The following is a 25,745-nucleotide window of genomic DNA, read 5'->3' as shown; positions in this document are numbered from 1 at the left end:
ACCACATGCCAGCTCGGAACAGGACTTCCCACATCAGATATCAGTTCTTTCAATCTCTGATAGTCAGTCCCCCAACCCTGCTAAAGCTTCAGATCCGTCTCTGGGAAGACATGAACGTCATGCCAGTCTCAACATGTAGAGCCAAGGAATGAGACTCAGAGAACATGAAAAAAAGACCTATCTTGCTCTTTCTTTTACGGTATTGTTAAGTTAAATTTTGTTGGAACCTCAGCTGTTGTTTCTTAGCTGAAGCTGTTGAATACATATAAACCTACAGGCTTCTTTTATAAGATCAAGTCAAGTATTCACTGTTGAGTTTAACAACGCTGAGTCTGCAATGCAGCGGATAGCTCTCATTCAAGTCAACATCAGAAGAACCAGGGATTAAAAACAAACTTTAATCACCCTTATTATTCCTCTTCAGCGCCACTCTTGATTGCATTAAGTCAGCAAACTTTCAGCTCTCTCTCTATAGTGTTAATAGACTTGGCAAAAAAGATAGCTTATGCTGCACACCAAACCATTAATGCCAGCACTTGTCTTTAAGTTCAATATTTTCATTAGATCCTGTCAAGTTCCACTCAGGTACATTTTACAAGCTGGAATACATAAACACTGCATTACGGGCACCTTTAAGCAGGTTGTAAATGCACTGCTCTACTCGTGAACTCTGGAACTAAAACAAAAGCTGTGCTTGTTTTGGATGTGAACATGTTGTTGATGGATTCATAATGTGTTTGATGCAAGTTTAATGAGAGTTTGCCATCTAGGTTGTGCCCACAATCCACACTTGTAGCCCTGGCCGCCAAAGAAAACTCCAAACCACTGCTTGTTACATCCTCATATCCTCCCACAGTCATCACAGGAAAGGTTCAAGGTTTCCATAGCAGTTTAATGTTACCAATTACACTCAGGTAGTGACTCACTGGGAGTCGTGCTCCACCATTTTTTAGGCTGTGTTGAAAAACGGCAGCAAATAATTTGGTGAAGTGGCTCCAGACAACTGATAACACCATCTCCAATTATGGTATTAAAGGCTTCTCGTTGGGGCTAAAACAACAGGGATCCACTCAGCGTCACGGATATGAAGTCTGATTAAATGCAAATAAATCTTGACAGCTTTGCCTACATCTGTGATTTAATTATGCAGTTTATTTACGACACCCTGCCATTCATGTAACCTGCTACTTCACAATGCTAACTCTATTAAATATCACAATACCCACCTCAGCTCATAAATCACCCAGAGGTATGCACATTGTGCATGGGCCTCAAAATGCAAGCAGTGGAGGTCCCCACTGGGAGCATTGATTTCACTTTTATAAATATCATGAGATGGTTCTGTCTGCCCGCCTGCCCCTGAGGAGCGTAAACATAATAAACACTCACCCATCATTTAAACACAACAGGAATACATTAATTTGAGCATAACACACTTGAAATGCTGATAAAAAAAAACTTCATTACTTTGGTCAACAAACTATTTCCCGGTTAAATCTGAAGAATGTGGCTTCGGATAAGTCTAGTTTGGCTGGTATGACTTGTGTAAACTTTAACAGTTACACCTATGATGACTTACCACATGCTGCCAGAAGAATCCCTTTCTCCAAAGGCGCTGTAGGAACCATCCTGTCGTTTGTAGGTCAGTTGTCTCTGGTAGCCTGGTAAAGAATGAGGAACAAGAGAGGTGACTATTACCTACATGCTGCAGGTTTGTATACGACCTTTTGCTTCTCTAAGAACTGCACTGAACATTTTCCCTATCAATCATTATCATAAAAACACTCTTATCACTCCCACAGCTCAAAGAAAGCATGCCATAGGATCCTCGCATACGATACGCAGTGGGATAAACAAATTCTAAATGCAGGATGTAAACTCATCATATTCGAGCAAATGGATTTTAAATCAAGTTGTGTTTTATGTTCTAGAAACGTGTCAGGGTGTGAAGTGAGTGTTCTGCTTTCATCTTGCCATATATGAGTTTTGGGCAGGAAACAAGACGCAGAGAGTTCAACCTGAAGTCTTGGCAATATTTTACCAGTGGTGCTAAGACTGGCAAAAGCAACACTTCCACATGTGGTTTTTCTTTGACCTTGAAATACTCTTTGGTCACTCATTCAGTATTTTCTTGCAGCACACATGGTGAGAAGTTGGGATGAGAGGAAGTCTAGGCAAGCATCAGTGTACAAGCAGTTATTCCTACACTTTAAAGAGCCGAACAGCTGGATTAATATTTTCTACCTTTTTCATGGTGCGTTTTATTAACTTCATAAGGTGTGTGGTCTTTAGACAAAATTGAAATGAATTCCAATCTGATCATAAGACTCCAAATACATATGTCCTCTAAGCCTCTCTTTGCAAAATTTGTACAAGTCTTTTCTGCCTCCTCAGAGTCATTTGCTGCCTGTAATCAGCTTTAACATCACCCCACATAACATCTGTATGATGGCCCCATGCTGGAAACGCATAGCCAAAGTTACTGAATGTGAGAGTCTTTGTGAAGGTAAGTGGAGAAAACAGAAGTGGGGGGAAGATTAGTCAGGGTCGATCTGAGTAACAGCATCTAGCTTCTTGTTCCAATCCATGAGCCAAAGGATGAAGTACCAGCCAGACCAAAGGTCCTCATGTCAAAAAACCAAATGTTCCACAAACAAAAAGCTTTATCCAAAGTAAACTTCACTATAGAAGTTTCCAGAAAACCCAACAACAAGATACAAATGGTCATAATTGGAAGTCTTATTGGAGGTAGGTCAGCAGGATGTTAGGAATGCAGCTCATCTTTAGGTAAATATGGTATCACTTATATGACCAGTAGTAATAGACAGTAGATCGGTATGTCTGAAGTAAGCAGTCCAATAGTTTGTAAGAATTAAGAGTTCCTGACATTCAGCTTGTAATAAATACCTTTGCATGACATTTTACTGGACATCATATCGAAACCAAAATTATAGTGAGAACTTCAACAGAGTAAAACACCAAAAGACACTTTGTAAAAAATAAAAGAATTCAATGCTGAAGTGTGAAAATGGAAACCCATATTTCCCTGACAGATACTTGTAACAAAATGACAAGATAAGAGAGCAGCAATTCTTTAAAAGCTTTGTAGGCCTGACATGTTCAGTTAGCGGGAAAGCTCTGGTCAAAGTGTTATGAAAACCAGATGTAGCTTACCTTGCAGCAGGTAGTCAGTTGCTTCATTCTCTACCTCCGGGCTGAGCTGTCTGGTCTTCTGTAGGTACTTGAGAACAAACACGTTGGGGGCAAAGTGGATCATGTTCTGCTCCCCACATCCAAACGGGAGCCTCAACAGTTTGTCCAGGTTATTTAGGGTTGGACCCATTACATCCCCTGATAAAGATGCACACACAAAAAATGCAGTATTAAATTCAAATTAATAAATGCATGCTCTTGACAAAAGTTATAAGAGATATAATGGACATGTGACACATAATAAACCAATACCAATCATAAATGCAGTAGCTCTCTCAGATCCAGGCACCACATTGTGTGGGACCCCCAGAGTGAAGGCCTCATTGTGGTTCTCATCAGAGTCCTCCTTCCTCCAGATCTTAAACTCTCCAACTGAGCCCCAGCCTGTGGAGAACCCTATGTGACGCACCTAGGTAAAAAAAACAAACATTTTTTTTATGATCTCCAAAAATAAGTAATTGTGACCAATGTGAAAATACCATGAAGGAGACAAACCTGTACATGAAATTGCACATTTCCCACCAACCACTGGAGGATCGAGGACTCATTGGATGGATGTATACCATGACCAACCTGGAGAATAAGGCAGATGCATTTGTAATCAAGACTCAGTTTGGTATGTTGGAATTTTCCAATTGTTTCACGGATCATAGCAAACACGTCACATAAAAATAGCAGTAAGAGGAAAGCCTTTAGAAAAGATGCACATTTCCTCTGGTGCACCACTGATAAATGCAGTAAACTGCTACTTTTAGTTTTAACTTGAAGTGCGTATGCCCAATTTCATCACGTCCTCACCTGGACCAAGCCTCCCTTCCAACTGATCCAGAAGCTGCGGAATTCATCCCAAGAGAGAATGCCTGGTGTAGCAGCACTGACCAAAGGCTCGCCCATTTTGCCCATGGAGATCCAGGATCGAGTGTTTTGTCTTCCTCCGAGTACAATTTCTATCATTTCAGCACTATCGTGGGGACTGGTAGAGAGGGCAAAATGGGCGTCGTTGTGGGTCTTGACTGCCACCTGGAACTGGCTCATCCTGGCTGGCTTTTTCACATACTGATACTCATATTTGTTGGGGGTGGAAATGTGGATTCTCTCTGAGAATGGAAATATTAAATACACACAGAATTTTTTTTAAAGAAAGTATACCAGTACAAACATTATGTATTAATCAGTTTAAGAGATGTAATTAGGGACTGGATATGCAAGAGATCCATTTGCTGCTGGCCTCCTGAAAAAAAAATTGATCAGGAAAGTGTATCTGCACTGACCATTGGGACAGAAGAAGACACTGTAGGTGTATTCTCTGGGCAGGCCTTCTGGCTAAAGGGAAAGGGACAGAAAGTGTAAGAGTAAAGCAAATTATAATAAAGATAAAATTGTAAAACAAAAATGGTTTAGCCAAAACTTTATTTGTCCTAGTCTCACTTAAAAAGATCAAATCGTTATCCCACTTTAACGACACATTTTAAAGCGGTAACATTCAGAAATATAGTATTAGTCCTATGTTGAATAAATTAAGAATTTTATGTAAAGATCTATAAATCTCTCTTACCTCCACCTGGACAGTCCTACGGACATAGTCCAAACCGATTGAGGCCCTTCTTTCGTCCATGTCGTTACCCGTTTTGCCTGTCTGGAGTCCATCTGAACAGCAGCTTGGTTCACTGTAGGCAATAGCCCGGGCTATTGGGACAACAAACAACAGAATCAGCTTTCCTCCTCTCAATTTCGTCCCAGCTCAATATTTCCCGTGTTGGTTGTCTAGAAGATCTGTGGAGTGTTTCCCTCAGTTAGTCACCAGGTTCCAAAACAACTCAAGGAACATGCATAGATGGCAAAGATGCTCTGTAAAGCCTGAAAGGTTATTGGTTTTAACCAGTCAGAGGAAATCTACATTTGAGTTATTGCCCATATCTAAATGCAGTGGTACTGAATAAAATGCTAATGGTAGGGTTGGGGCTACAGGGGTAGGAGAGCACAGTTATATCCTGTGTGGTCAAGTCCTCTAAATCTGTCTGCTTGGTAGATGAGACACTGTTTACAATCAGCCTTTAGTGTTCCAGAAGATTGTGACTGCTGGTTGATACGGTTTTTTAATGAAGTTGTTAAATTATATATGGATTTGAGGAAAAGAAGAAAAACCAATGTGTTTGTCAAGCATCAAACATCTCTAAATAGCTGGATAAGACCATACCTCATATGTCTTTTATGGGACACCGACATATGTTACAGGGGCAAACGTGTCTGGAAGAGGACTCCCAGTTCTCTTGCTGGGGAGCACATTGGAAATGTGGCCCAGCGCCAGTGTCGTCTCTTTGTGTGTGTGTACTGAGAGGGAAATGCAAGGGGCCAGGGGACTAGGAGTGGGCCATGGGGGGCCCATTGACCACTAGTGACCTGCAAACTCATCAACATGCCACTGAGTGTCACAGCACAGCTCTGGTTTCTCCCCCACTGCTGGCCTGCTTTGTTCTCACATGCGCTCTGGAGGGGACTGTTTGTAACTCTGGGTGGGTGACCAGATCACACACAGCCCGGCTTCTTGGCAAGCATAACTCTCTTGAGTCACAGGCTTGCCTTTTAGTCAGGCATCACACTGAAGGCCCTGATGTGCTGTTATAATGCTGCCATGAACACATTTTAAAGCACAAAACACTAGTGAATTTCCACAATCTCTTATTTTTACTTGAGCAGAAAAGCATCAAACTGTGAAAACACTTTTCTATTGGGCTTTCAGTCCCATCTTGCAACATATATTGTTGGACATATAACTACTTTATCCTTATTGTTGCATCAATTTATCATTATAGAAAACCTGAAGTCACTTTAATATTTTTATGCCATTATTCAGGGGTGTCAAACTTGATCACACAAGTGGCTGAAATTTAAGAAAGAGTCTATGTTGCAGTGAAATCAGAGTTTACATTTATCGTACCTGGGATATGTTAACCTGAAAACTTCAATTTGAAATTATTACAACTTTTTTTTTCTTTCTTGTAAAAGATTGGTGATTCAACAGGGCCATGAGTTTGACACATAGCATTATTTTAATTTTATCTAGTTTACTTAACAAAGTGATGTTAAACAAAATAAAAATTTCTCTAACATTACAAACAGTGATGAAAGCCCATTTATCTAAATACCTTAAAAGGTTCTTAATGGTCAAACAGATACAGGTGACCCTCTAACACCTGCTTCTATGGTACCTGTGATGTTTGCTGACCCCAGTTCAGTGAACGATAACACGATGGATGTGGGTGTAGCTTCTCCAGGAGCAACACACTTCTTCCTGGTGAGATGGTGCTTTCCAGGGTGGCCAACAAACTTTATGCCTTTAGGAACTGAGACTTTGACATGAACCTGAGGAGAGGAAAGGAGAGCAGAGGAGAGGAGAGGAGAGGAGTTAGATCCCCTGTGACAGACCACAATGACATCATGTCAGCCTGTATGCCCCTCCCTCATATAGCGTGTTCTCCTCAAAGCTCTGAAACCAAGAGAGAACTTTTAAATCACATTGTGAATTTTCCATGCTGACTGACTCATGCTTTTCAACCTCCCTGAAGGATTAAGATTCAATCACTGTCCCAAATTTTACAGAGGATTTAGTAATGCAAAGGGATGTTTTCACTCTTCTTCACAGACATGCCACAAGTCATAAATAAGCCAGCAGAAACAACAGGAATCCCATGTTGCTGGGTGGGCATGAAAGGAACGGATGCTCTGGATTGCATATTCACTAAACATGACATCAGGGCAGCACACACACTTTGCTTATCTGCTAACCCATGATGTCATCTCTGCAGAGCACAGGATGGACCCATTTATGGCCAAGACAGAGCATACGGTAGTCAAAGTGAGCACTGAAACATACGTGTGTTTTGATCTCATATCTGCACATTGTAAACATGTGCTTCCTGTAAGACCAGAACAAGTCTTGTATTGATTTGACATCACTCCGGTCATGATAATTGCAGAACGAGAAAAAATGTTAAGGTCACAATGGTTTGTAAGCTTTAACCAATCAGCTCTGAAGCACGTCATGTGTTTATGGATATAAAGACAGAAGACTGGGATATCAAGCTGTAACCTACTTTCTTCTACTAATTAAGATCAACTTTCTGGAACTGTTCACACAGTTTTGATACATTTTCTGATACATTTCAAGGATTTCCTCAATCTTTTCTCAACGGCAACTCCCACATTTGATGTCTATGAAGTCAGCAACCAGTTCTTTTCACTTGAGTGATGAATTATTAGATTTAGAAGTTTTAAAAAGCACATAGAAATGGCCAATAATCATCTACTAATATATTGTATCTATTGTTACAGCTATTTGTTTCAGTAATTCCTAGTGCTGTAGTACTATCAAAAACTACTGGCATTGTCTTGTCTTAGTCACAAACAATCACTACCATCAGAACAATAAATGGGAATATATGACATGAAAGGATACTAATGATGCTGAAACAACTCTACTGTCACTGTGGTCTGAGATGGACAACAAAACAAAAATCTGTCTCAACACAACAAGACTGAAAAACAAATCTGGCTGCTTGTGAAAGACTGATTGGGGTATAAAATATCCCCAAAAACATATGTGTAAGTGTAATATGCCTCTGTAGATACACAGAGGAAATGTTAGCACTGATTTTCAAAGACCTTTTGAGAAATGGCTTAAAATAATGTTAAATTACACAACTTGACAGAAGTGCTGCCCTTGTCCTCTCCAGACGTATGACTGAGGTGTTGTGTGTTTGTACTGGGTAACGACAACAGCTGAGTTTTATTGCTCCTCTGTAGAGAAGCAGCTTGTTTCCCCTCCATCTCCCCCCTCATTCATCACCTCACCTCGGCGCAGGTTGGCAGGTAGTTGTAGACGGTGAGGGGGACTTTGGTCTGTTCCCCCCTGATTAAGTTGTAGGGCAAAGTGAAGTCAACAAAGAAGGGCTTGAAGGTACGGAGCTCTGCTCTCTTCGCTAAGCCCAACCCCTTGTCTTCTGACAGGCCCACAGCTTCTGTCACCCATGTGGTGATAGAATCTGGCACATCTAGTCGCAGCTCAGCCTCCCCGGTGTCTGAGCTGTAAGTGACACATTTTGAGATAGTTATCCCAGATGGCTACGGGAGTGAAAGGCGGGGTACACACCGAATGAGACACCATGCAAACATACAAGAGAACATACAAGCTCCACACAGAAAGGAATCAAGCCCTGAATCTTCTGACTATGAGGCTACAACAATACAAATTGCACCACCATGCTGCCCCCCCCCCCTGTCCACTCCTTGTGTTAAAAATCCTACATCTAGAAATACTTGTTAAACATCTTCTTTTACAAGCAATTTATAATTTTTTTTTAGTGAACTTATTTATAAACTGACCAAACTATATTAAAACTTTTAAGTTATTTTAATTGAATTTTGTAGTTACTCTTTTTTTTTTTGCAGTGTATTCCTTGGTTTACATTAAGTTTTCTGTGCGATTTATGTCAAGTTACTGTGACGACCACAAATGTTCCAGTACTTCTTCTGAAACCAAGCCTTGGTGGACTTTATAGTATGTTTGGGATCATTGTCCTTATGGAATGTCCAATGACGCCTGAGCTACAGCTTCCTCACAGATGGCCAGTTGTTTTCTTCAAGGATTTCCTCTGCTATACAATGGGGGTTGAATCATTCTCTGACACCTGTGTCAACACCAACACCTGCACCAATGTAACGCCAGTAAACACTGGATGAGGTACTGTCAGGTGCTGACCTGATCTGTTTCTTTCAATGAAATGGACTGAGATCATTATTGGCAACACATGTTTAATGTTGGTCTTGGCAAACTGTCATAGGGCATTAAAAACTGCATGTATGCCCTTCCTCTTGATCAAAGTTGCCCAAAATCCACTTTAATAGACTTTTAAAGAAATCAGAGTGTTGGATTTCACAGGAAATTAGGTAGAGCGGGAGTCCCATCCAAAGGAATCAAGCATATGGAAATCTATGGGCAGTTAATTTATATTGGAGGAAAATTAATGAAAGGAACTGTTGAGAAAGTGACAATCTCTTCCAAGATCGCCCAATTTAAATGAGGCACATTAACACCCAAAAGGGGGGAAATGGTGGGCGCTGCTGGAGTGATGGAACATTCATCTTGTTGCATACAAGAAGTGTTTTCCTCTGCTTTAAATGTCATCTTTAAATCTTCTCTTCTCCTGAATGCCTGTCTTCTTTTTCTCTCAATTTCATAGTCTGAACCTCTTGTTTCTATTTCAGCTTTAGTTGTTCTTACTCCTCTATCCTCTCAAGTTTTCTGCTTCCCTAAATGCTTTAGATTGTGACTCAGTCAAATATACAGTAAGTATGGACAATATGGTGTCCATGATACATGCATAGCTACAGGCGTGTACCACAAACGCACACAGACGCACACACATGCACATAAATGAAATATTTCTATAAACATTTAAATACCTGATGTTGAGGCAGTGCCACACCCAAGTCTCTGGGAAAAATGTACGCCTGCGCTTCTCGGCTCTGCAAACAAAACACAAGCTGACATCAATAAAAAGACTTCAGCTGCTCATAATAAAACAAAACCATAATTGGAAAATGTATTATTCTGGATTCCATGCTGACATTCTCAAAGCAGTATGATGTGTTTAATGTTCATCACTGGACTGAGAAGCATTTGTGATGATAAGGAATGGAGAAATATGGCCAAACTAACAAAAATAATTATGCTGCCATGTTTTTTCTATGCTTATCTATCAGTCATTACGTGAGCCTTGTTAAATTCAAGCATGACAAATACTGGGATGTGTATTGTGAGAATATAGTAAGTAGTAGTTGTTCCCTTGTGAACTTTTTTTTTAGATGAACTGCTTTCAGAATACTTTATGGGATAATTTAAAAAATAATAGATCCATAATAGTTAGAGATCACCCTAACATATAAATGGATAATTGCTGAATTTTTAAAATCTTTTTTCAGTCAATTAGAGTGTAAAATCCATCATTTTTAGTAATTAATATCCAGGCATAGTTTGTCATAGTTGGCAATTCCAACTTTTTACTGTCACTTGGTCAGCCACTGTAGATGACAGCATCCCATTTCAAGTCTGATCAGAACCTAGTTTTGTATTCAGGCCAACCATTAGTCCACTGTTTTGTTGGTGGTGTTCAATCAAGGAAAGGTTATCTCAGTAAAATGAATTCAGAATATCAAAATATTTAGAAAACCTATGAACATTTTCATTGACTGTAATTATTAAGTCATTATATGCATTTCAGAAAACTGAATTTCATTGAGGGATTATATCTCAACACTGGCCTGGGAACGCCTTGGGATCCCCCAGTCAGAGCTGGTGGATGTGGCCCGGGAAAGGGAAGTTTGGGGCTCCCTGTTGAAGCTGCTGCCCCCGCGACCCGATTCCGGGTAAGCGGTGGAAGATGGATGGATGGATGGATGGATGGATGGATGGATGAATTTCATTGAACAAAATACAAAATCTCAATCTCCTCTAAGTTAACTTGTAGTTACGTTTGTATTTCTTTATATTCGGTATTTCTTCAAAACAGCTTTTAGACAAGGTGAGTACAGTATATCGATCTGCTAATGATGTAAGATCATAAGAATCTGAGCAGAAAGTTGTTCTGTATGTCATTCCTGAAAAAAAAAAAAAAGACTGTACACTTGATTCTTGTAGGTGCTGCGTTTCCTCTTGATTGACGTTCTTGTTTTCAGTTAAACTTGTGTTGCTTTATCATCTCATCATCTTTTAAATTCAAATCTGAGTCACTCAATCTAAGAGAAAGTAGATCTTGGTTCAAATGAAATTCCTGTAGTGCCAGTAGTCTCACCATCTACAGATCTATTCCAAAACGTGTTTCTTACCATTTTCAATTTTCATGGTTGGGTTAGTTGTCTTTTTCTTTCCTTTAAAGTACTCATCTGACACAGCTCCAGCCTACAGTTTACACTTGGATCACTATGTGCACATTTTATTCTTCTCCATCAATCTGCAAGTAACGATAAAGGGTTCAACCAGCCTATTAAAAGAATAGAATTCACCTGAATCAACTTAAATTAGAAAATCCATCTACAAGAAACTGGTATTCACAGTTCAGACTCTCAGGCTGGAGTGTAAGGTATTTTCACTTCTCTTTTGAAGTCAAAGCCAGAGGGGTTTCAATTCTTATCAGCTAAAATATTTCTTTTGAAACATACAATATAGTCCATGACAAGGTCTGTGGCTGTGATATTATTTCAATGATATTTAACACTGAATTGATTGTATTTGTGAATTGTCTCGTATATTTTTCTGTTTTCACAACTTTTCTGAACACGTAGTTTCACGAATTTGCGATAATTTTACCTGCTAGCTGGATCTGTTAATTTATTTAGCATGTTTGTTAGTACAATAAAAAAAACATCTTGCATTCACGCCTTCCTTTTTAACTCCAGTGTCTGTGATTCAGTCAACTGAAAACTTGCTTTTAGAAAATAAGATTTGGTTTTTTTTGAGACAGATAAATGTGATCACATGCTAACCAGCTCAGGAGTTTTAGTGTGAAACAAAATATCCTTACGTTTTAAGGGATGGCAGCAGCACGTCTTGCAAATCGGTGGAACATTTTGGAATTTTTATTGAGTACTGTGAGTGTATGAGTTCTACAGATGCAGTATTTGCTTTGAAGATGTGATAGAGAAGTACAAAGAAGGCCAGAGGGAGTTGCATTATGTTTTTGAAGATCTGGAGAAAGCTTATGACAGGGTGCCCAGAGAGGAACTGTGGTATTGTGTGAGGAAGTCTGGAGTGGCAGAGAAGTATGTTAGAGCTGTGCTGGACATGTATGAGGACTGTAAGACAGTGGTGAGGTGTGCTGTAGGTGTGACAGAGGAGTTCAAGGTGGAGGTGGGACTGCATCAGGGATCAGCTCTGAGCCCCTTCTTGTTTGCTGTGGTGATGGACAGGCTGACAGATGAGGTTAGACAGGAATCTCCATGGACTATGATGTTTGCAGATGACATTGTGATCTGCAGAGAGAGCAGGAAACAGGTGGAGGAGAAGCTAGAGAGGTGGAGGTTTGTCCTGGAAAGGAGAGGAATGAAGGTTAGCCGCAGTAAGACAGAGTACATGTGTGTGAATGAGAGGGACCCAAGTGGAAGAGTGAGGTTACAGGGAGAAGAGATCAAGAAGGTGGAGGATTTTAAGTACTTAGGGTCAACAGTCCAGAGCAATGGAGAGTGTGGAAAAGAGGTGAAGAAGCGTGTACAGGTAGGATGGAACGGGTGGAGGAAAGTGTCAGGTGTGATGTGTGATAGAAGAGTTTCAGCTAAAATAAAGGAAAGGTGTACAAAACTGTGGTGAGACCAGCGATGTTGTTTGGTCTAGAGACAGTGTCACTGAGGAAAAGACAGGAGACAGAGCTGGAGGTAGCAGAGATGAAGATGCTGAGGTTCTCTTTGGGAGTGACCAGGAAGGATAGGATCAGGAATGCGTACATCAGAGGGACAGCACATGTTAGAGGTTTTGTAGATAAAGTCAGAGAGGCCAGACTGAGATGGTTTGGACATGTCCAGAGGAGAGATAGTGAATATATTGATAGACGGATGCTGAGTTTTGAACTGCCAGGCAGGAGGCCTAGAGGAAGACCAAAGAGGAGGTTTATGGATGTAGTGAAAGAGGACATGAAGGTAGTTGGTGTGAGAGAAGAGGATGCAAAGGACAGGCTTAGATGGAGGCAATTGATTTGCTGTGGCGACCCCTGAAGGGAAAAGCCGAAAGGAAAAGGAGAAGATTTTGGAATTTTTATTCTCAGATTGTTTTAGTCTCAGATTGACCATAATGCAGGAGTAACTTTCATTTGACTTCAGGAGGAAAAACAATGCCATACCCGAGCAGAAACTATTTTGGCTATAAATGCTCAGGTCCTGATGATCACCAGGTGGAATCAAGAAAAAAACAAAGTTCTCCTTATAACCGATCTCTCCAGACAGTGTTTCTTTGTCCGATCTGAATATTACAATGTTCCTTTCCTCAATCATTCGCTGAAGCTTGCATCACTCTCATCACTAAAAAAGGGAAAGACCCAAAGGAATGTGCCTTGTATGGACCTATTTTCCTCTTAGACACAAAAGCAAAATTTTAGGACAGGTCTTGGCTCATGGACTACAGAATGTCCTCCCTACAACCATATCAAAGGACCAAACATGCTTTATCAAAAGCAGACACTCCTATTTTAATATTCTAGCCTGTTTGATGTTATTTGTTCTGCTCCTGGGGAGGTACCTGAAGATTTAGCTTCTCTCAAGAATGAAAAAGATTTTGACCGAGTTGAATCCAGGTCCTGACAGTTTTGGATTAGGATGACAATTTTACTAATTGGATTAAGCTGCCAAATTTATGACATTCTGCCTCAATTTGCACCAATTTTAAGCAGTCAATGCCATTTAATTTACAAAGAGGAACCAGGGGTACCCTCTAAATCCCATGTTTTTTTATTTGGTTGTCGACACACCGCAACTTTCTTAAGTTACAAAATGTCTGAGGTTTCATTCTATGCTGATGATGTTTTCTTTCTCTCAAACCGTAGCACTTAACTGTTCTATTGTCTGTCTCCACCATGTCAGTTTGGCCAGTTTTCAAAATATAAATTGAGTCTGAAGAAAAGAGACCTGATGCCCATCAATAATATGTCATTTAAAATAAAAAGGTTTTCTAATTTGGGCATATCATTCAACATATATATTCTTTATATACAGTATATTAATATATAGGAAAACCTATGAAAAGAGAACTTCTCCAGTTTGTTAAACCAAGCTTAAAAGAAACGGACACAGTAGTTGCCTCTATCCTGGTCTCTAGTAGGAAAAGTCTATTCAGTCCTACCTACATTTTTGTACTTTTTCAGGTATCTTATTCTCACCCATTTTTATCCCCAGATCCTTTTTCAACCATCCTGACTTATTTTTGTCTGGCAGGGTAAGCACCTTGAGCCGAAGGAGGTTCAGCTTTAAAATTACACCCCAACTTTTGATCTAACTCTTCCAAATTTCTGTTTTCATGAATACACAACTAATTGGTCTTTCTTTGAATGTGTAGTGATGAAGCTGCATTGGGCAACAAGCAGCCTGTCGATCCCTGCATTGCTTGGATTCTCCACTAAATCTATCCGGAACCCAGGCAGTAAGCACTCTTTAATGGTCTATTTTTTATTTTTTTTTCTTCGAAGCTCATCGCACCAAACCTTTATGTTAAACCATCTTTCCGGTATGCTTCTTTGGAATGACACAGGAAAGCTATTAAATGCTTCAAATATTAAGCAATACAATTTCACCTTTCAAATTCATTATTCATCATACAGTCCTCTATTTAAAGTAACCCTTCTAAAGTTATCTCTATTGATGTTTAATCTAAATTGTGACTTGGCAACTGAGCTGCAACATGTTATCAGGACTTAAACTTAGATTTGCATACTCTAACCTTATGAACTTGATGTCCCTTTGTGCCTGAAAGGCTGATTCAGCTCAGAGTGCTACACAGTACATCTCAAAAACAGCTGACCTGTATTTATCATGAATTAAAAACTCTGCTGTCCTACTCAGGCTCAGAGAGACTGACCCAACCATAAATATACCACAACTAACAGGCATTACTAACATTATGTTTGTGTTTCTTTTAAATTTAAAGTCAGACATTCACCTCAACATTCCTGTAGAAATGTAGTTGTGTGTTCATATTTAAATGTGTTGTGTTATTTTTGTGTTCACTAATAATGGACTAGTTAAAAAGTTTAAAAAAAAGTTTTTTCAAGAGCCCCAGTTGGAACAGAACATCTGCATTTGTAAGTACCTGAGATTTATGTTATTATTTGTTTCCAAATCTCGCTATAGTAGGCCATTTACCTGGTAGTGGGTCGGGGGTGCATTGCAGCAACCACTGTGGACGTATGTGGCTGGAAGGCAGGAACGGCCTCATCTGTGTACATGCCTCCACTCTGCCGGTGGTTTAAACTCACCATATCTGTCATCACAACCAGTCCTGTTTCCTGAGTTCAACACACAAAGAAGTAAAAACATACAAAGTGACTACAATGAGTATTTTTTGATCAGTGTATCAATGAGCTTTTGTAACTAAATGTGTGCTCTCACTGTGAAAGCAAAGCGTGCATCCTTGGTGATGTCCCAGTGCCACGGGAAGACAGACGAACGCCTGCGTCTCTTTGATGACAACCCAGGCCACCAGAAGTGTCCGTCATCTTTGGGAACGCCAAAAGCATCCGACACATCGAAGTCTGCCAGCTCTTTAAAAACCTTTTAGAGAAAACAGAAGAAAGGCATTAGTCAGGTCAAAGGCGGATACACACTAAATTCACTGCTCCATATTCAACATCACGTTTATGAGGTTATTTTCCTTTAGACAAAGCAAATGTTAGTTTAGGATGAATTTTCTTTTCACTTTAAGGAAATGTTGGGTTATACAATAATAAAAATTGACTTTAAAGTTCGGGCTAACCTTGTCTGGGCTGAGCTGGAAGTCAGGCTTTAGTAGATACATGCTCTTATCCACAGTAGCAACACAAACACATGAGCCTTTTTCTCCCTGGACGTGGAGGGTCACAGCATCCCCTGGCATGGTCTCATTAGCAGTAAGAGAAACAGATACCTGCACGGCAACCAGAAATTCAACACATTATATGTAAACCAGCACACACCAAATTCTTTAGGTAACAGTATTATGAATTTGTATTGCTGCCGCAACTGCAAGTCTAAATCCTATATACAGTAATCCAGAGATTTATAACAAATCCTGGTAATAAAGATAGAAAAACTGACTGGGTTTTTTTTTTTTTTTTTTTTCTTTTGGGGGGGGGGGTTCAGATAAATGGTGTGAGGAATAGATCAATTTTTTAAACCATAACTGTTTAACTTTCCATCAATATATTAATCCATGCAATGTTTGTGTCATATACATTAGTAGAACATCCATCCTGTACTGTTTAATCCTGACCTGTGGTGGGCAACATGAAGACAAAGTGGAAAAGTACAGGTTTTGAATGGAGGGATACGAAAGTCAGCCATAAACTTTCACACATCAAAACTGTTTTTCAGCTGCACACAGTCACAAATTAGCCCCGTTAATCAGTTCCGCTGCCCTCCTTTCACCACTTAGTAACCTGTCATCCTGTCCTGTCATGACCCCACTCATCTGCCTGCGGCCTGCCTGGCCCCTGTCTAATCATGCCCTCACAACCCCCTCCTCCAACACATGCACACGCAGAGTGTTGTAATGGCATACCAGGGAGCTGTAAATACTTCAGGGAGTTAACTCCATCTAATGCAGACAGGAACTGGGGAGCTGTCCCAGGCCAACACAGCTGTTTGTTTACAGACATTACACTGAAGACAAAGCTGGTGCGTGGATACTTGGGCTACTCTCCAAAATGTACACACAGACTACATCAGTTCTTATTAATCATTCCATAATAGAACTATATTTATGATAACTCATTTTCATCACACGTCAGTGTTTATACAAAGAACTCACTTCCACTTATCACAAGTTCAACGTGTGTTAATGGGGATAATAAAGGGTGTTACGGATAAAATGCTTTTCTCTGGAGCCTGTTAGCGCACAGTAAATCAATGGGCAGGAATGAGGCCTGACACTATTATTACAATATACAACAAAGTCTTTTATTTCAATATGATGCAAACCTGGTTCTCAAAGCTGGGCTGGACTGGGATTTGCAAACTGTCCGTGACACCTTCGCCGTTTTCCCTCACGTAGTAGACCAGCAGGCGGCTGAGGGGTGCCATGCTGTGGCTGACCGGGAAACGTAGATATGACACACAGCTGTCCATCTCGACACGCGAGGAAGAGCCTACAACGCCAGGCAGATGATCAGCGGAGGGATCGATGAAGGAATTTGAAGATCAAGAAGTTTGTGATGAAAACAGCAGAAGCGGGGGCATGGTTGATCAGATGGTAATAACTGATCATATAGTAAACCAAGAGATATTAATATACTAACCAGAAGCAGAGGGAGGCAAAAGGGTAGTGTGAATGTTCTTTTCAAAGGTGACTGTAGCTCTCTTTCCTCTATGTGAGGCGGTCAGGTTGGCCAGTTGTTGCCCTGATAAGACGATGTTGCCCCTGGAGGTCACCTCGTAGTGCAGGGTGAAGTTGCAGGGACAGGTAGATTTGAGAGCAACCTCTGTTTCGTGGCCAACCTATTCTCCCAGACACATTCAGGTTGGATGGCATTAATATCTTAATAGTGATAATTAAAAATTGCTCTTTTGAAAAAAAAAAAAGGTTCAAAATGAGTCTATAAACACAGTTGACTGATTATTTGAGGAAATCAAGACAGAAAGGAAGCAGCGCAAGGAAGCAGCGCTCACCCTTAACGGAGCACTCGGACTCTGAATCTGGATGTGACACCTACTGGGAGAGTACCAACTACTGATGGACAGGTAGCTGGGCAGGTACTGGTCTCCTACTGTCTTCCCATCAATGGTGGTCACCTTAGTCTACATCAAACAAACAAACAAAAAATAAACCAAACACTTGTTTTTGTGAGTTATACTGTACTGAGAAGATCCCACTATTGCTATAATGCTGACGTACCTCTAACCAAACATACTGAGCGGCAGTAGGGATGGAGGGGATCTCAAAGGTTGCCTGGCCATCCTTGGAGATCAGTTCACTGGTATAAACGTTGTCTTTGGTGGTCAGCTCAGCCTTGACCCGCACCCTCACCCCATCAGCTGGGCTTCCATCAGGGTACGTCACCTCAATCTGGAAGGACAGGGTTAAAGAACCGTAGGGGACAAAAGCAGACAACAGGGTAAATATGAACCCAGGATAATCTGATTTGTCTTCAACTGTCTGATGACAAACGTGACGTATATGTTTTCCTTAGTATAGCATCTCATAAAGTTGTTAGAATTACAACATGTTACTGTAAGAATTGAAAATGATACCCAGTATGATTTACCATTAAATAAAGTCTGAGCAATGCAAAAATGCAAAGCATTTTAACTTTAACAGCACTGGTGAAGGAAAAGTCACTTAATGCAAACCAACACATAGTAATGTTGATTTTTTAGCAGCACTGGATTTTTGTTTTATTTCACATTTTTACTGGAGATTTTTGTTTTTTAGTGATGACACTTTCAATATTATGAAATGTGTTATCACAAAATTAACTGATAATATTAGAACATAAAACATCGTTGTGTGTCTACAGTGTCAAACGCTACAACTTAGTGTCTCACCTTGCCTTTGTAAGGCAGACCGGGCTTGAACTGTTTACGTGTGTCCTTGGAGTACTTGATGTCAATGAGCTGCTTGTGGACCGGCGTTGAATCATCAAACGTGGTTTGCCTGCTTCCATCTATGCTGGTCACTGACGCCCAAATGCTGACGGAGCCCCTGAAGTGATCCGCTACATCCCCGGGCATCATGTCCTTCACACACAGGCTGAAGTTTGCAGAACCTTTGATCTGGGAACAGCAGAAGAGTGATCTGGTGCAGCAACACCATACTAATGCTAGGGCTAAGATGTCCCATAATAATATCAACAATGTCTGTACGTGGATAACAATGTTTTGAAGTGTTGGCAAAATTTACCCTCACAATCAACATGTTACGCCAGTTCCAGCCTTTGATACACACACAGTATCACAGAATAACTAAACTGACCTCCATGGTTTTAATGACAGGATGGCCCATCTCATGGCGGTAGTAGCCCACTCCATTCACCGTCATATTCACTGTCAACTTTCCCGTCACTGGTTTCCCAAAGGTGTATCTGTTCAATAACACATCAGACATTTATCATTCATTTAATGATATTCACCCAAGCATCATGGTTCCTGTTCCTGGTGTGCTATCTACTCAGTTTAAACCAGCTTACCTGGCCCTGACAGAAGCTTGCTCACATGAGTTCAGATCACGTATGTAGGGTGGTGGATCGATCACCAACTCAAACTTGGGCATCACTGTGATTAAGAATAATAATTTCTGTTACATATTCTAGTTTTCAGTGCGTTTCCACATCTACTCACGACTGAAGAGCGAGTCTCATAAAAATCAAAGAAGATTAATATGCTCGTTTCTTATCAACCTGCTTTCCACAAAGAAGCGTAATTCATTTTGGAAATGTTAATGGAGTTTTAAAAGCTACATTTAATCCAAGAATAGAATGGCATTTGTACATGTTATTACTAGCAACTAAAATAAAAAAAGAAATACAGGCAATTTAATGACTAATGCACTGTATATAAAAGAAAATATCACAGTCTTGGATGTGCAGAGCCTCACCATATTTTTGCACTTCAAATGACTTGTTATAGGTGTGGCCCTGCACCTCCACGAAGACAAACCACTCGCCAAACACTGGCTGGTCGGACAGAGGGAAACTCATATTTACAACGCCTGCAGGACAGAGAAGAGCAGTTAGTACCTTCAAACGCTGCTGATCGTGATTAACCATACAAGTACTGACACATACACTCCTGATATGACAGCTGGAAAGAACATAAATTAAACAAGAAGGCATGTAATTGCAGTGCATGCTCAACATTATTACTTAATGACATACTTTATAACTGGAGTAATATTAACTTGAGGAACACTGCAACAAAATGAAAATTCAGAATCTGAAAACATGCAAATACATTCTAGAAGTTGTGTCTCACCACAGCAGACAGATTTCAGATCTTTCCACTGGATCATCCTGGATCCTCTTGGATCCTAAAAGTATAAATCAAAGTTAAGGAAATTGAGTTTTAAACTTTAACTTAGTGTGTTATCTTTATTGCATTGAGACAGTACCAGATATTGCTATTGATAAGTCAGGACTGAGTCCTTGAACTGAACTTGACTCAGAGACCTGACTCCTGTTTCAGACCACTGATAAAATACGTTTACAACTTTTTTCCGCAGGTGATACATATGCTCCAGGTAAAAAAGTAGTCAAGTGGAATAGTTGGACACAGAACCCCACTAGGTGTGTCTGAGGGCATGTGGGGAGCAGAGTGTGTTAGCTATAAATCATGTTTTTGGCTTTCCTGAGTCTCTTATGAAACAGCAGCTTGTTATTTGCCCTACAAATGTCTCACAATTTGGATAGAGAGACAATAAATAAGGAAGGTCAGAAGAAGAGAGGGAGACACCGTGTGTCCGTGTGTGTATGTGTGTGTGTGTGTGTGTGTGTCTGAGGGGGCTGATAAAAACACAACCAAGAGAAGAGGAGATATGTGAACAGAAGAGGTTCCTTTCATGTTGTTTATGCTTGTGCTGTTCCACACAGCACCCTGTTATCTAGGTGAGCTGCCCTGACTTCTGCTCTGTAATCTCCAACCAGGCTGGGAACTAAAATTGTCACTGTGCCTTGGGTGGTCCCGCCAGCCTCCACTCACCAAAACATATGCCTCAATCTGCAAAAAAAAAGAAAAAAGAAAAAGAAAAAAGAAAGACAAGTATAAGACATGATGAGTCAGACAGAATTCTTTTCCAGCCCAGAGAGGACCCTGCACCTCTCTTCCCAACAACCACCCATCTGTGAAAGCATTGCCCCGTACCAGAAAAAGACCTTTGTAGCTGCAAACATATTTGGAGCCATTGCTGACATTCCAAGAGAAATGACTCCAGCTTCTGTAAATAGGTAACCGTACATTACTTTGCATGCAGGGGAGACAAAGTTTCCTCTCTCAACTCCAGCAATTAGAGGTGGAATGGTGTATTTGTTCTAAATGTTATGGTGTTCTATCTCTGGGGTGATAAGGAAAACAAGATTAATGGAATCTTGGACATTTTTTCCTAAAGACCATCACCCAGTTCCTTGTTGCTGGTCTGATTGCTGTGAGTGGTGTGTTAGGTTTAAGCTGTTATAAGTGTACATGTGGGAGGCACAGCTTTACTGGCTTAGGTGAGTTTTGAATTACCTTGTCATTTACTGGCCTCAGGTCAGGGGTGACTGTGTAGACGTTGATGAGGACTACAAGGCAGAACCAAAAAAACAAACAAAATTGTTAAATGTAGCAAGTTTGCATCCGGCGAAGATTAAAGCTGACAAATATTTGTCTCCGGGACATCATGACAAATAAATTGTTGTGTTAATGGATTAAATGTTATATATCTGAATGTGCTTTGATACTAGGATCCAGATCGCATCATCTTTATTCTACAATGAGTCCCTAAACATGAGCGCTGCTTCTCAGCATTTCTGTGCAGTGATGAACTGATTGACTAACAGCTGCTCTATGAGGAAACCTTTATGTTTGGGTTTGTAGACAGGCTTGTCCGTCTGGATGAAGACGGCGGTGCCCTTGCTCTCCACTGTGACGGTGGTGTAGTTGTGGAAGATGTAGCCTCCTTCTGTGAGGTGACGATTCCCCCACACCTTCAAATGAGCCTGGCCTCTCAGCCCAGTGGGAACCTGGTGGCAAATACACAGAAAACACACACACCAAAGCAAACACATGGGTGAGCAGGATTCGGGCAAAGTAAATTGTATTTTATATAATTGAAATGTATTCATCTTAATTAAACTTTTTGTGAATCAAAAGCATAAAAATAATTAAAAAAAGAAGTGCATTTAACACCAGAGGAAGATGCCAAGCTATAATACAGCGCACGACACATGACTGTATTACATGAGAATGAGGGTGGAGGTTACAGGGAGGGGAGGGAGAGGGTGGAAGAATCGAGTTGTGTATACTACATTGATCTTTTCCAGCCTGCGGGGGCGGCAGACCATACATGCACGTCAACAGCTGTTGCATATTATATTGAGGCTGTTACCTTATTCCCAATGAATGAGCAGAGACAGATGTTGCATGCACAAATAATGTTAGTGTTGATTTGCATGTTGCCTGGGGAATGTGCCCACAACGGACCAGAGGATCTCACTACTGTGCAGCTGTCAGCGCTAAACAGCGGCGTGCACTCGAAAACATATCTGGCAAGCAGCGTGCATGAAAATATACGAGTATGATTAGAAAATAAATTCAACCTGATTTAACAGTTGTAGACTCACCTTTAGTTTGATGGAGCCTTTGTCTAAAATAGAAACAATGACATTTTAAGTACATATGAATGTCTGTATAATGCTGCTTATATACAGTAGGTATGAGAGCTGCTTGAGTTTGCCTGAAGGTGTTCACAGGAAATCCAGCTGCAGTCTGTCTCCATGCCACTCTGAGCACAATCTATTAATGGTGCTGTCAAACAAATCACACACTGTATACACTAAGTGGCTGGTGGGGTGGGCTGAACCGATGCCTCAAATCAAAGATGATGTCTATGAGAAGCATAGCTGGTCTGGAGGGCACAGCGAGATCAGATGACAATCACGCTTGGGTTGTGTGTCTTCTTCAATGACTGGGTTTTTTTTGCCCACCTCTGTGATCTCAACATCTTCCCAATAAATCACATAAAAAGTGGGGGGGGGGGAGTTTTACAGCTCGACTTGTCAGCACAAGCTTTCCCTCCATTCTCCACACCATCCACAGAATATGTTCTCACCAAGCACTGATCCGTGGCCATGGGCGACCGTCTGCCCCTTCACGGACAGCTGGACCTGGACGCGTGTCTCCGCTTTCGCATTGAAGATGGTGACGCTCACGTTCTCCTGTACGCCCGCTCGAAACACCGAGGGGGCTGCCACCAAATAGCCCCTGAAAGGAGAGACAGTGGGAAGGATGGTTGGGGGGTGGGGGACACAAGGTTACACAAAGTGGGAGATGAAGTCAAAATTGCAAAACAGAGGGAGGAGAGGATGAGTAGAGGATTACACATCAGAGAGACACAAGGACTGAAGAAGTTAACACATGATGCATGAAACAAACCAAAGGTATCACGCACACACAGCTTCCTATTCAACATGTCTGAATAAACTTATTTTCATCAGTATTTTGCAGGAACAAGGCATATCATATCATATTTCTCTTCCCTGTTTGTACGTGTGTTTGCACACAACTAAACACACACATAAAAACAGGGACATTCCACTTGGATCTGTACAGCGGGATCAGGTTTAATTGAAACGGTTACCAGGGACACAATACCTATCAGCCAATGAGCTTTCTGCACTAGTGTTCTCTTTGGGTGGTCTGGCACCTCTGACAGATGCTTGGAGTCTGTTTTGAAAAATAACGACTGAGATTCCACCCAGTCACTGACATTTAAAAGAGAAGGAGACTGTCGCTGAAGTCACAGAGCAAAGGTCATTCTTTGATGCTGATCGGTGGTCGGGAGGAAAAGCCAATTTAAGTTTTATTTGGAAGAGAGAATATGCAAACAGGCCCTGGGAGGCTATAACAAAGAATCATCCCCCCATGTGGCAGACAGTACATGGAACAATAGTCTGTATATCTGTCAGCTCCAGTCACTCCAACCCAAGCCTGTGAAGAATTTAAATGATGATCACATAAATTAGGAGTGAGCAAAGCTCTGAGCATCAACCCAATTGCACTTCTGATGGATGGATCAGGTGGTTGGTATTACAGCACTAGGGCATTACTGCCAAAGGCAAGTGCAGCTCCTGAGAGAGAAAGTCATGAGAAAATCCCCCCACAAAATAAGGATTTGAGAGACGGAAGATAATGCGAGGAAATTGAGTCTGTGCGTTTGATCTACAGTGAGTTTAACCAGCTCTTGGAAGAGTTTGGATCAGGCAGTGGAGAGCACGCTTATTTCAGTCACATGGTCTCATGTACTAAAGTTCTCTTTGTTTTGGGCCAACTTTTGTCCTCAGATTAGAGCTGCTCAGTGCCTGATAGGGATTTACGTTCTCTTTTGTAGGTGAAGTTTAGTCACATGGTTTTATATTGTTCACCTTTTTGTTTTTTGGCAAAATTCCACAATCAGCAGCTACAAGCTATATTTAAGTTCCTATGAGGAAAAAGTAATTTTGGTTAATTCACTACATAAAACTACATTCTAACCATCCGGACAACCCGGTGGAAATGTTTACAACCTGTTATTAATGAGGCATTTCTTAGAGCCAGGATTCAAGTGATGGCATCGATGGCATCAAATAGACAGAAGTCAGTCTTCACTCTTCTACCTCCATCAGGAGGGATGAGACCAAAACAAGAGCGTGGATTTTCCTTCATTTTAATGCCAAAACAAAAAGCCCACATTGTGCAATCCCTCCCAGGTCCAGAAACCCACCAGTGAATGAGATAATAGTGTGTGTGTGTGTGTGTGTGTGTGTGTGTGTGTGTGTGTGTGCGTGCGCGTGCATGCGTGCGTGTGTGTGTGTGTGTTACAGATCTCTATCAGTATTATGGTTACTGTGAGGTTAACGCACATCAACACACGCTGAAGACGACACACACACACACACACACACACACACATACAGACACACACAGACACACACACAGACACAGACACACACACACACACACACACACACACACACACAGACACACACAGACACACACACTGAAGACGACACACACACACACACACACACACACACACACACACACACACACACACACACACACACACACACACACACACACATACAGACACACACAGACACACACATACAGACACACACACATACACACACACACACACACACACACACACACACACACACACACACACACACACACTGGGCTTTTACTTACTGTCTGTCATGAGGAGCAGCTCTGCTCACGCCGCAGAGAAACAAAGTCCAAGAAAGACCCAAAGCTGTCAGAGACCACCGAAACATCTTGGTCTCGGTAACCGAGATAATTGTTGATTATCGGCTTTTCCCTCTGAAAGATCTTCCAGCTGGAATAAAACCTTTAAATGAAACTTTTCACACTCTCTCAATTCGGCGCTCTCAGTCTATCTCTCCATTGAGTTAGAGGTGTGCGGAGCTTCGTCCAAAATGAAAGATCAACTTTTTTGAAATCATCCCACTTCGTCAAATCCACTTCCAAATGATTTTTTTTTTTTGTTGTTGTTTTTTTTTTTAGTGCCTGGAGTACACGGTCAGTCCTCTCCCATGTGCCTTCACCCGCCCCGGTTCCGTTCTCTCATATTTCAGCATTACAAATTGAAAGCGTCCTCCCACTTCAGCGAGCAGAAATGTCACAGTCAAGAAATTTTTGACATGTAAAATCTATTGCTTCCTCCAGTGTTCCCAGTGATCCCGTCCCAGTCTGTGGGTCTGGTTCCACTCCTCGGCGTCGGGCTGCGCTCCACTCACTTCAATGCCTCCTCTCACTGCTGGCCAAGAGCTGGACTCCCCACGCAGTCAGGAGCCCGTGGATCCACTGACACACACTACCTGAGCCACTCAGTCTTCTGATCTCAGCTGTTAGCCTCCAACATTCACCACTGCTGCTCTGCTGATGGGAATCACTGAAAAGCCACTAAACTGGATTTTTTTTTTTAAAGTGTAAAAAAGAATATTAAAGGAAACACGTGAAGCATTCTTTTCTGCACGTCGTACTTATTATTGTTGTTAGTGCAATGAGGTCCTCCACGGCTTTCTGCTGCCGTCTAGTGGTGAACGCGTCTA

The 25,745-nt window shown here is 41.2% G+C and overlaps 1 protein-coding gene across 1 annotated transcript in view; it reads right to left on the bottom strand.

Moving 5' to 3' along the window:
• Window positions 1-25,612, bottom strand: part of cpamd8 (C3 and PZP like alpha-2-macroglobulin domain containing 8) — a 50,480-nt gene extending 24,868 nt beyond the window's left edge. The window contains exons 1-28 of the mRNA XM_068319735.1: window positions 24,862-25,612; window positions 22,742-22,893; window positions 22,254-22,276; window positions 21,488-21,653; window positions 21,160-21,212; window positions 20,635-20,652; window positions 19,912-19,966; window positions 19,535-19,648; window positions 19,128-19,212; window positions 18,914-19,022; window positions 18,487-18,714; window positions 17,837-18,007; window positions 17,611-17,739; window positions 17,241-17,439; window positions 16,924-17,090; window positions 15,722-15,871; window positions 15,358-15,519; window positions 15,112-15,254; window positions 9,676-9,738; window positions 8,065-8,296; window positions 6,423-6,576; window positions 4,769-4,899; window positions 4,485-4,536; window positions 4,012-4,310; window positions 3,709-3,786; window positions 3,466-3,622; window positions 3,175-3,351; window positions 1,580-1,661 (exon numbers count right to left, since the gene is read on the bottom strand). Of these exons, the coding sequence (XP_068175836.1) occupies window positions 1,580-1,661; window positions 3,175-3,351; window positions 3,466-3,622; window positions 3,709-3,786; window positions 4,012-4,310; window positions 4,485-4,536; window positions 4,769-4,899; window positions 6,423-6,576; window positions 8,065-8,296; window positions 9,676-9,738; window positions 15,112-15,254; window positions 15,358-15,519; window positions 15,722-15,871; window positions 16,924-17,090; window positions 17,241-17,439; window positions 17,611-17,739; window positions 17,837-18,007; window positions 18,487-18,714; window positions 18,914-19,022; window positions 19,128-19,212; window positions 19,535-19,648; window positions 19,912-19,966; window positions 20,635-20,652; window positions 21,160-21,212; window positions 21,488-21,653; window positions 22,254-22,276; window positions 22,742-22,893; window positions 24,862-24,947 (3,635 nt within the window). The 5' untranslated portion in view covers window positions 24,948-25,612. The remainder of the gene's footprint in view (window positions 1-1,579; window positions 1,662-3,174; window positions 3,352-3,465; window positions 3,623-3,708; window positions 3,787-4,011; window positions 4,311-4,484; window positions 4,537-4,768; window positions 4,900-6,422; window positions 6,577-8,064; window positions 8,297-9,675; window positions 9,739-15,111; window positions 15,255-15,357; window positions 15,520-15,721; window positions 15,872-16,923; window positions 17,091-17,240; window positions 17,440-17,610; window positions 17,740-17,836; window positions 18,008-18,486; window positions 18,715-18,913; window positions 19,023-19,127; window positions 19,213-19,534; window positions 19,649-19,911; window positions 19,967-20,634; window positions 20,653-21,159; window positions 21,213-21,487; window positions 21,654-22,253; window positions 22,277-22,741; window positions 22,894-24,861) is intronic.
• Between the last annotated feature and the right edge of the window lie 133 nt (window positions 25,613-25,745).

Source organism: Antennarius striatus, chromosome 7 (assembly GCF_040054535.1).
Source record: "Antennarius striatus isolate MH-2024 chromosome 7, ASM4005453v1, whole genome shotgun sequence".
In the NCBI taxonomy this organism is placed as follows: Eukaryota; Metazoa; Chordata; class Actinopteri; order Lophiiformes; family Antennariidae; genus Antennarius; species Antennarius striatus.
The sequence above is the reverse complement of the archived record's forward strand: the minus strand, read 5'-3'. Positions and strand labels throughout refer to the sequence as shown.